General features: G+C 44.9%; 1 protein-coding gene across 1 annotated transcript; it reads right to left on the bottom strand.

The window, feature by feature from the left end:
• Nucleotides 1-4738: 4738 nt before the first annotated feature.
• LOC149348397 (4-vinylphenol methyltransferase 2-like) lies at nt 4739-11268 on the bottom strand. The gene is made up of 3 exons (XM_089585814.1): nt 10420-11268; nt 5667-5832; nt 4739-4971 (listed from the first exon to the last, which is right to left on the bottom strand). Exons 1-3 carry the CDS (start codon nt 10918-10920, stop codon nt 4805-4807), a joined length of 834 nt encoding a protein of 277 aa, XP_089441940.1. The 5' UTR covers nt 10921-11268; the 3' UTR covers nt 4739-4804.
• Between the last annotated feature and the right edge of the window lie 667 nt (nt 11269-11935).

Genomic DNA, 11935 nt, shown 5'->3' with positions numbered 1-11935 from the left:
TTGTGGTCCTTAGTACTTTTGCATTAGTGCAATCGACACGTGCTGATAAGGTTGTTTCGAAGATTTTAATTAAAATGTGGTATCAAGCATGTCGAGGAAATTTAAAGGATTGGAGACACCAAATTTGTCTGAGTGTGTTTTTGCTCTGGAATGATGCGTATGACATTGGTAAACATGGAGCACCTTTTGGAATTCGTCAGCACTTAATAAATAATTTCTAATTGAATTCTTTGCCTCTGTGGTTTCAGTTATCATTTCAGATGCTAGACTTTGTCTCTGAGCTCACAGGTGAGCATGATACCATATGAGACTCCTATATATAACCGCTGCTTTGTCCTTTTAATTTGCCCAAACTCTTGCACTTAACTGCTCCAGTAGCCGGAATAACGTGAAGTGTACAAAGAGCTATTATATTGCAGTTTTTATATGCCTCATTTGATGTTGTGCTTACTTTTGACGCAATCCTTCTACTTCTGAAACCAAAACAGCTTGAAAAAATAAATTCGGTTATAAGTTAGGTACTGAGTGTAGGCAAATTTCACATGGTGATTCATATTTGGTAATGACTCATGTATCAAAAAAAAATAAAAATACACTACGAAAATTTTGCTGTCTCTACCCTTTTAAGGAAATAAAATTCGGAAATCTCCGTCTTGTTTGAGAGTTGAAATAATCTTTCAACATCGTTGTGTTAAACAATTGGATTGTTATCATTGGAAAGTGTTATTGTTCCGTTCGGGTTAAGATTCATGCATTTCCAGAATTGATGAGGGACTTGTGCATAGCTTATCGGGTAGTATAGGTGGGAGAAATAAATGCTCAGCTTTGGAAGCTTGGACGTTAGGAGATTTTTTAGCTTTGTTTTATTTCTGCCACTTGCTAGGATTGTTAGTTTGTGTGGAGGATTGAAAACGCCCTTTCTTCTTCATGCTAAGATGCTTTCATATGTTATTGAACTACAGTGATGCAAGGCTGTCTCTTATGGTAATCGTGGTGAATGTAAAAAATCTGGGCACACAGACCACAGAACTCTCCCTTAAAATGGAATTTTATCATGTGCTAAGACCGGGTGCTTGTTGGCTCAATGGTCGACCTATTTTACATCTTCCTACAAATTTGCTGACATGAATGGCGCATGGCATTTGTACGTTGCTTGCTGAGTTGATTGTCAGGCAGCATTCAGCAGCAAAGGGTGCCTGCCGGTAAGCACTTCAGCCCCTTTGCACGGTGAAGAGGGCTTTCCCTTTCAACTTGAAGTTTCAAAACACCAAAGGAATGGAGCCTTGGCTGGTCAGTGTTGCTTGTTCTGCATGGCTGTGAGCTGGAATGTTGCCAGAGTTCAAACTGGCTTCTGTGCTAAGTTCACTGTCAGCTTGGGCTGACGTGCTGCTCAAAAATTAACTGAACAGGGATTTTTACATATTGGCAACCACTTATGGATGGATCCAAGACAAAGTAATGTTGACAGATAGTGACTCCACATTTTGGTTTGGTGTTTTCTTTTTTAAATTGTACATGACAAATTGGTATGCATAGGTCTTATGGAAATTTCTCTTATATACAAAATAATATATAGCTCAATTTTCCTTCTTAATTTGTTTCGCTTTCAGTTTCAACCTCTGAACAGTGACTGCAATGCTGCAAACGATTTGAGACATCTCTTTCACCATCCTGCCTAAAAACCAGAATGACAAGGAATGAACAAATAGCTTACATTGCAATTCTTGTACAGCTCACATGACCTCAGCTTTGCTTCAACTTGTTTGTGACATTTTAGCCACTGTTCAGCGGTTCAAAACCGAAGCATCAAAGAAAAAATTATTTACAAGGCTTGGGCAAAGTCCACATGGTGATCCATGTTCACTGATGACTTGTGCCTCATTTCAGAAAAAGAAGACGCAGCTAAAATTTCGAGTCCCTACTCCTTTAATGTTCACTCTCTGGTGCTCGTCACCTCTTTACAGCCAAACCTTGTCAAGCACAACATGTAGTTTGCTTGATTTACTTCTAACTGGCACACGGGCAGCCTTTAGCGCTGCACGTACGCTTTCCATCTGCATCTGATGGCCTGCCATTTGTAGCTGATTGGTCCCTGGGTCACTGGGTCCACAAAGTAGCTGTGCATGCACATGTAGCTCTTTTATAGCCTGCTAAATTTGCTTCAGCATGTATGCTTGGCTGTCATTGGTCTGCCAGCCTTTGACCAGGCACTCAGTATTCCATTTCCATCCATCGAATAGACCCCAGTCAGGCAAACAGGTTTCAGTTTTGTTTAGATGTGCACAGGTGTGAGACACATCAAAGCTGACTAGTCCAGAAGACGGTGCGAAAATATAAATCAAGTGAAACCACTTAAAAGGCACTCTGCCCTAGAGTTGCCTGAACCATAGAGTCACACAGCATCTGCAGAGGTACTCACAAGCCTCTCTGATCGTGTGTTACAGTACCCTTTCAACATCTAAACTGTACACTTCACAGATTATTAAGCCCTGGCAAGGACCTTCAAACAGGGCTGTCCTGCTCAGAACATTCCTTGCCTCATCAGGGGACATGCTGCTACAAGGTTGCTGGCATCACAGTTATTGGCACATGGGGCACCAGGATAATGCGGTATGCCAAGCAACTTGGTAGCGTTGCTTTTTGGGCTTGTTGGTACATAGTTTCAGTACACTGTAGCACATCAAAAGACGAGGACACAAGAGACGAACACCATGCGCGCTAACTTCCAGCAAATTTTATTCTCCTGAAGCATCACATTTATACGCCAGAAAACAGGAATCACATGTGGCAACAGTATCAGTTCCAGTAAGCACACCTTCCATTCTCCTCTCAGATAAAGAACTCGCTTTTCTAAGGAATTGATACTGTTGGCACATGTGATTCCTGTTTTGTGGCGTATAAATGAGATGCTTCAGGAGAATAAAATTTGTTAGTTAGCGCTCGTGGTGTTTGTCTCTCGTCTCTTGTGTCCTCATCTTTTGCTGCACTACAGTGTATTGGAATATGGTAGTCCCTAATGCAGATTGTGAGGCTCCATCTTCATGCTACTGCATCAATGGGCACAGTTCCTTATCTGCCTCTCCAACCCCTTATTCACTTCATTGGAGCCCATCTCATCGCTTCCTGACCTGAACAGCCTGGCCTGCAATTCGGACTTTTTTCTTGGTGTGGCACCTCCTCTGGGTCTGCTGTGTTTTAGGAGTCTGGCAGTGTCCACAGTAACTGCCCTTGAAGATTTCAGGCTGATGACGAATTAAGTCATGCTCTTATGGGCTTGTATCCTATCCCTGCATACCTGCCCGCCCCCCTCCCCCCTCCGCTCACACTAAGCTTTGTTCAATAAAGTCTTGTATCGTCATTAATCTCTGCCTCTTTTTCTTGTGTTTTGGTAAGCTTCCTGTATGTGTAAAGTTTGAATTGAAGACCTGAAAAGTGGAGTGCTGCAAGGGCTATGGGTCATCTGTAGTGAATAAAATGTAATGTGACAAGGCAGTCGGTGTGTTCTAAGCCTGTATGTGCTGTAAAGCAGCAGTACTTCCCAGATGAACAAAACATTATGACCATAGTAATGAGCATGTTCAGGGCCTTAATGCAAAGACCTTTGCCCTGCAGTGGGCGTAATCAGGCTGATGATGATGATGATATTTAACTGAGTGGATTTGAAGAAAAGGTAGGCATAGCAGAGGGCAGGAAAGATCGAGGTCAGCGGATGTTGTCTGGAAGTTGGTGGGCACAGGGTGGCTGCTGCTTTCGCAGATATGAAAGTAACCTTTGTCAGGCAGTGGAAGTAGTTATCCTGGTCGTGATGAGTGGTCTCAATATTATGTGCAAGTTCACACATGTAGCAAGGAAATTTGAATCACTTTATCAACTATTTTACTGAGGTGTCATGGCCTGGCTGAAAGATAAAGTGAAAGAGAATTATAAAAAAAGAAAGTGTCAATGGTGAAGTACAGGACAATGACAGTTGAGGTCGGGGCCAATGAAGAATCTTTCCAATAATACATTTACTCCTTAACGTATACCTAGCATTGCAGTGCAGGGGTTGCAGTGCTGTAGCTTGGTAAAAAGCACACTTAGCCCTTTTCAGAGTAACAATGGATGGTTTTGAGAGTTATCGAAAAAATTACCACTGCCGTGCTGGCTCAGTGGTTATGGCATTGGGCTGCTAACCTGAAAGACGCGGGTTTGATCCTGGCTGTGGCGGTCGCATTTCAATTGAGGCGAAATGTTAGAGTCGCGTGTACTGTACGATGTCGGTGCAAGTTAAAGAACCCCAGGTGGTAGAAATTTCCGGAGCCCTTCACTACGGCGTCCTTCAGATCACGAGTTTCTTTGGAGTGCTAAACCCTCATAAGGCCAACCAAACCGGAAAACTTACCCTCAAGAGGGGTAGCAATTTTGAACGATTGTATTCTGGATTCTTTCCATTTACCTGCACTCCCCTCCTGCAATACCTGAGCTGCGCAGTGAAGTTGTTCGTTCATGTGGAACCCATAGAATTGCAAGTAGCCTGTAGCTAATTTTGAAGGGCAAAAGCATGGAATGTATAAGGAAACAGTGCGAAAAATTGTCGACGCCCAAAGAGTACCGCCGCTATACTCAGCCAACTGGGATGCTACTCAACTGAGCTGGCACTGAACATTACAATGTCTTAAAATTGGCAAGTTGCTTTAACATTGCATGTTGAATTGGAACCTTATCCTAAATTCAGGAAGGGAGATTATGTCACAACGTGAGCAGAACATTTATTTTGCCACAACAAAATTTTGACGGATATTAATCTACGTGTTGCCCTTCTTCCTTAAGCACGCCGTGCATGAACGGCATAGAGGGCGCACTTAACTTCCAAAGGTTGCCCCGGAGAAGGGGACAACTTCCGGAACATCATTTCTGCCCAAAGGGCGCGGAAGTCTTCCCACTCTTCATCAGGAACAGTACTCTTGAAGGGAACAATCGTTAGAAACATGTCTGGAAAATAAAAAAAGAACGACGTGTCTGCATAGCATAAGCATAATAGCTCCATTTTCATGAACAGCATATAATTTCGGAGCCAGCCAACGGAATGAGCTTAATGAGAACTTCCAAGCTATATCTTTTGTAATTAAATGCACCATAAAAACGTCCTTATTTCACTGTTATGCTAGGTTGGATATTAAAGTTCAGGGATATATCGCCTAGGATATGCTCATGTGATCACATCAAGAAACAAAACTGCGACTGCCTGGTATATACCTTTAGAACGGCACATAATTTCCAAAACACTGGAAATATCAACAAAATGTGACTACAAAAAGAGGAAAGTCAGCTGGGCGAAAAATTGCCATTGTGCACAGTTTTGTCTGTGTGCAAAAGTTATAATCTCATCACTTCAGAGTTGCGTGGAGCAGGGAAAAGGGCAATGCTTCCGGAAACAAATTGGATGTTGGGGAGGGCAGTCACCTCTTCCCCGAATGCTCACTCGCTGCTTGAATCTCCTGGAAAGGTGACGAGCTACTTTTGTTTAAGGAGGTTTTCGCCTGCCAGGAGATGGCACGAGTAGAATTTTAGAATGTTTTTTTTTGCAGCGAGACCTACCAAGTAGTGAATCCATATTGTTTTACATCAATCCACTGTCATAATACTCAGAAAAATTTTAGAACGTTGTTTTTTGCAGCAAGACCTACCAAGTAGTGAATCCATATCGTTGTACATCAGTGCACTGTCGTACACTTCGCGGGACAGGCACACCAAGCCTGTTCCTCGCAGTGTCTCTCTGATCTCTGCTTCGACTTGGGACGCTGACTTCACACGGTTGAAGTTGAAGGTGGGGTGGGCGACCTTCCGGGGGTCCTGCATCGCAACAAGGTTTGGTTTCGAGGTGCAAATGCAACGGCCTACCTTTGATAACCGAAAGCAAAGGAACCGCTATGATGCCATAAAGCTTTTATCGTAATAAGTGTTTTTAGTCGCACTTTTAGTCATTCTCATTATATTTCTCCATTTGCCGCAAGGCTGTGCTGCTGAACTGCCACAGAGATCAAATACAGTAGCGCTGAATATAAAAAGTAACCTTGAATGGGGAGAAAAATAAACGATATGACGCAAAGTTAACAAGAAAAATGTACAAAATAGAACAGCCACTTTGGCCCTTTATAAGGCACAAGCTTTATACAGGTTCTCTCAGGTCATGAATAGCAGTATCTTACCGGTACTCACCTATGGGGCAGAAACGTAGAGGCTAACAAAGAGGGTTCAGCTTAAATTAAGGACAACATAGCGAGCTATGGAAAGAAAAATTATAGGTGTAACGTTAAGAGATGGGAAGCGGGTGGAGTGGGTGAGAGAACAAACACGGGTTAATGACATCCTAGTCGAAATCAAGAGGAAGAAGTGGGCTTGGGCAGGGCATGTAATGCGAAGGCAAGATAACCACTGGTCCTTAAGGGTAACAGAGTGAATTCCAAGAGAAGGCAAGCGTAGCAGGGGGCGGCAGAAAGTTAGGTGGACGGATGAGATTAAGAAATTTGCAGGAATACGGTGGCCCCAACTGGTGAAGGACTGGGTTAACTGAAGAAACATGGGAGAGCCCTTTGCTCTGCAGTGGGTGTAGTCAGGTTGATGATGATGATGACATGCATAAAAGTGGTCTGTATCTGTACTATGTGCATTATGGAGAAGACAACCATGCGGCCAGTTTATGACCGATGAAGCCACTTGTATGATGTGCTCGCGAGTCAATTTGAAGTCTGGATCAAGAGGTACTGAGAACCTGTCTCTTCCTTTTTTGTAGGCAATGTTGCGCACTGCCCATTTTCTTGCCACTCGGGCATTCATGCTCAGAAGGAAAGGGGTCAATTGAATGATAAATAAATTTACTATGTTTCTCTCTTATGTTTAAATTTTTTCCAACATATTTCCCCTCACCATGATTGGCTTCAGAGTGCATCTCTCTACACAGGATGTCGTGCCTCAATTGAAGTCCGACATCATAGACACCGTGCAAGGGGCAGGTGCGAAGGCAGTGCTCGAGACGGGCATGAACAAGGCATTGGACAACGTCTCGCACAAGGATATCCTCATGAAGTTATCTCACACTAATTCCGAGGTGCGGGTATTCACATATATCCGTTGCTTCCTCTCAGAGAGGACCGCAGAGCTTCCAGTGGGTGAGATCATTTATGACCCCATCCTGCTTGGGGCAGAGAAACACCTCAAGATTCAGTCCTCTTGCCTTTTCTGCTCAATCTATCCCTCATCAAACATTCCTCAAAACTCGCCCCCATACAAGCGGAGAGGCACTTGTACCAAGATCTCTCCCGACTAGCTATTGAAGTTAATGAATAAGAGCAAGGTGAGGATCAGGTAACAACAGATTTGTTGAAGGACGGAGGAGATATTGTGTCAGAAAAACTAGACACCCTGTATACGCAATGCCTTGTGACCTGGAGCGTACCACAAGCTTGGGAAGAACGCTAACAATATCTTAATTCATAATTAAGGAGACTTCAAGCAATGGAGAATTACAGATGGATCAGCTTACTGTCCATTGCATACAAGGTATTTACTAAGGTAATCGCTAATACAGTCGGGAGAATGTTAGACTTCAATCAACCAAATGATCAGGCATGCTTTCGTAAAGGATACTCTGCACAAAACCATATTCATGCTATCAGTCACGTGATGGAGAAATGCAGAGAATATAACCAACTCCAATGTATAGCCTTTATTGATTACGAGAAAGCATTTGACTCAGTGGAAACCTAAGCTGTCATGCAGGCATTGTGGAATCAGGGTGTAGAAGAGTGTTATGTGAAGATATTGGAAGATATCTGTAACGATTGCACAGCTACCATAGTGCTTCATAAAGTGGCAATAAAATTCCAATAAGGGAAGGTGTCGGGCAGGGAAACACGATCTCGCCAATGCTATTCACTGCCTGTTTATAGAAGGTATTCCGGGGCCTGAAACGGGAGCAGTTCGGGATAAGAATTAATGGGGAATACCTAAGTAATATGCGATTCACTGATGACATTGCCTTGCTAAGTCACTCACGACATGAACTGCAAAGCATGATAAATGAGTTAGGCAGAGCAGAACGGCGGGGCTAAAGGTTAACATGCAGAGAACCAAAGTAATGTTCAACATTCTAGTAAGGGAACAGCTGTTTGCAATTGGTAGCTGGAAGTAGTAAGAAAATATGTCTACTTCGGGCAGGTAGTGACCGCTGATCCGGATCATGAGAGGGAAATAACTAGGAAGAATAAGAATGGGGTGGAGCGCATATGGCAGGTTTTCTCAGATCATGAATGGCAGTTTACCAATATCCTTCAAGAGAAAAGTATACAACAGCTGCATCTCAGTGGTACTCACCTATGGGGCAGAAACGTGGAGGCTAACAAAGAGGGTTCAGCCTAAGGACAATGCAGCGGGCTATAGAAAGAAAAGTGCTAGGCGTAACGTTAAGAGATTGGAAGCGGGCGGAGTGGGTGAGGGAACAAACGCGGGTTAATGACATCCTATAGTCGAAACCAAGAGGAAGAAATGGGCAGGGCATGTAATGCGAAGGCAAGATAACCGCTGGTCCTTAAAGGTAACGGAGTGGATTCCAAGAGAAGGCAAGCGTAGCAGGGGGCGCCAGAAAGTTAGGTGGGCGGATGAGATTAAGAAGTTTGCGGAGACACGGTGGCCTCAACTGGCAAAGGACAGGGTTAATTGGAGAGACATAGGAGAGGCCTTTGCCCTGCAGTTGATGTAGTCACGCTGATGACGATGATAACTCTTAATTAAGACTGCTCCTCAAGAACATGCATCCCGTCACCACGAGGGCCGTCGAGAGCACGCGCTCTGCACGAAAAGTACGGACAGCACTCGGGAGTGGCGTACACGGATGTCGCGGAGTGCCAGTACAACAAGGCCTACGCATTGGTGTCGGTGGTTGGACCCGACGGACTGCTCGCAGCCGCAACTATCAAAACAAGCTCCTCCGAGATCACGGAGGCAATAGCTTTAGCTTTGAGCGACTCAAAATTCGCCGTTCGCAATTTCTCGATGGGCTGAATTAGCACCATTAGGATTCTTTTTTAAAAAAGCAGGCCATCTTCCCGGAAAGGTCGAACTGATTTGGGCGCTGTCCCACTTGGACAGTCCGGGGAATGAGGCAGCTCACAATAAAGCCCGAGGTTTCGTCATATACCCCTCATTTACCCCTCGCAGTACGAGCCCCAATGTTTCCGCTGTGGCGAACGCGCCACTTACAGCCACATCTTCTGGGATTGTAGGGAAGAGCCGCCTCCGGCGGAGCTAGTACAAATCCCTTCTCTCGAGCGGTGGGAGGCTGTGCTGGACAGTTCAGACCCGAAGACGCAAGTCCGGGCCGTCGAGTGGGGCAACCAGGTCGCCAGCATTCATGGACTAGCGGCCACCTAACACGGTCCTCCGACCACCAAGCCCTTTTTGACAAAATAAAATGCTTTTCAATCCAATTTAACATAAAAAATTTGCGCCCCAAAAAGCGCGTGAAACCTTGCTCTATTACCTTACGTGACTCGTACCTAGGGCCAATTAAAACACTGCTAACAGATGTGAATTCGATAGCGCATTCAACAGCCTAAAGAGCGCGGCAGTGCAATGGTGTTGATTGCGCTTACGAACGAGACAGCATGTACGAGCCGCGAATGAAAAATACGAAAGTTGCAATTCGGTGGATGCAAAAGGAACCGAAAGGTTCTGTTTCTTTCTGGTATTGCGCCTCTTTTTTATTGCTAGCGATTTTCAGCTGCTCTATAATTCATTCAGAATATTCATACATTTCATACATTTGTGGTCTTCGAGCCCTTTGATGGTGGCAGACTGAAGATAACTTTGGTAACGCGTTGTCGCATTCTTATGCGAAGTGGCACGCCATCGTCCGTTTACTTCGGAAAACAGTTTGGCGCCGATCTTCGATAGTAACAAATATATATACCCATCCCTGCGCTCCTGTTCACTGGGCAGACAGGAGAGGCTGAGTACAAAAATAGAAAGTTAATTCCAACAATTGACATTGGCTGAAAGGAAGAAAAAAGCACGATATATAGAAGTGGATAAAATTTGGCATGTTTTGTGGCTCGGTCGTTATGTCGCGCTCCTGCTCGGCTCCAGTTCGAGGATCCTAATCCCAGCTCCGCGACCTCATTCCAATAGAGGTGAAATGCACAAGCTCATGTGCAGCGAAATTTCGGTTTGCGTTGAACAGCCCGAATTTGTCGAAACTGTCCGCGAGGCCTGTATTACTGCGTGCTTCGATCATTAACCACTGGGCAGGCTAAAAAAATAGAGAAAACATGCTCGAGTTTTCAAATATCTAGGAAGGCTTTTGCTATGCGCTGAGAGTGGTGCGGGAAGCTAATATCGTTGTGTGTAATAGTTTCACAAGTACCTGAGAACCGTAGTACTTACCGGTATACGCCCTTTCCATTTGTCCGTCTCGCACAGCTCCGCCCATACGTCTGCGACGTCAAGACTGGAAAAGCTGTGTACAAGGCATTCACCGTCATCGTTGAGCAACTTCGATACGTTTGCGTAAGCAGTCTTGTGGTCCTGGACCATGTGGAACGTGAGGAAGGAGTAGACTCGGTCGAACCTGCCGTATTTCTCGAGGAAGGGACTCAAGTTTGGAGTGGCGATGTCCAGGATGTCGTACACGATGTCTTCGTGGGGAAAGCGCTCGCGCGCTAATTCGACCATGCCTGGTTCCAGGTCGGTGGCCACTAGTCTTCGACATGGCTGGCAGTGAGGCAGCAGGAATTGCTGGGCGAAGTGCCCGATGCCGCACCCTACCTCCAAGACTTGCTGGTCCTTTGTCAAGGGTTTCTGGAAGCATACTTTCTTCAAAGCTTCTTCATTTAGCTGGCTAGGGTAGTGGACGTATTTGATGTAGTACTCTGGTTGGAACTTCATCGTGGCTCAAGTTTTTGGCGGGACACGAGTGCTGCTCGTTTTTAGGCCTTAAATAGAACCAGCCGGCAAATGTTTTCGAGAGTATGCTATATAGATTGAGTGCTGATAGGGAAGGTTAATGGCCCGCACACTTGTAAGTGGACCCATACACATAGAGGGGCGAAGAGAAGGGTCTTTATGGGTCTATCTTGTAACAGATAATGTACTTTAGGCGACAAGGCAAAGCTCTAACAGATCAACATTGAGGACAATAGGATGTGACAACAGCGACGCCAGCTCGGCTAAGGCATGACAGCTACTTGAGAAAAAAGTGCGTTGAGTAGACAGACACAGGATAGGTTTTCTTTTTCTTTTAGGTTGAGAGCACTACCAGAACAGAGGCCGGCATAGCAGAGGCCCGTATCATATCGGTATCTCTGCCTGCTTCTCACAACCATGTACGCAATTTAGGTGTTTAAGTTTACAAAGTTGTAAGGGCTAACCAGTGGTGTTATGAAACAGTCATTAGGACGTTGCGAAATCTAAAAAGTTAATTGCATTGCTCACAGCTCCATTGCGGACCGAAGAAATTATCTACAAGCCTTCTTCCTAAACTCTGACAATCTTCTGACAAGAGATGATAAGAGCACTTGCCGGTTTGCCTCTCGTGGCAACGACCGCGCTGAATGTCCGCCTTAAGCTGTTGCTTCAGGTTCTGCCACATTTTTTTTTTTTCAGTTCTTTTGTTTTCCTCTTTGTTGCTTGGTGCGAACTGAGTTTTTTCGGCAACGTCTGCCCATGTCTGCTCGCGTTTGTTTTCTTGTAACAGTGTGTACCGAACGAGGCCATAATTTTCTCACCAATTATATGAGCTATGTTCAATTTTTCGCCCTCACTCCAGTGGCGTTTGCGGGGTGTTTGTGAGGCCATGCTTCGACGCTAACATTTTTCTGCGAGCTGCTGTTCAAAAAGCGCGGGAGTGTGGCCGGATGTTGACACTAAATCGCGCTCATCTATTGGACTGCGCGAACACCTG

Source organism: Amblyomma mixtum, chromosome 4 (genome assembly GCF_055824585.1).
Source record: "Amblyomma mixtum isolate Tamu chromosome 4, ASM5582458v1, whole genome shotgun sequence".
Classification (NCBI taxonomy): Eukaryota; Metazoa; Arthropoda; class Arachnida; order Ixodida; family Ixodidae; genus Amblyomma; species Amblyomma mixtum.
The sequence above is the reverse complement of the archived record's forward strand: the minus strand, read 5'-3'. Positions and strand labels throughout refer to the sequence as shown.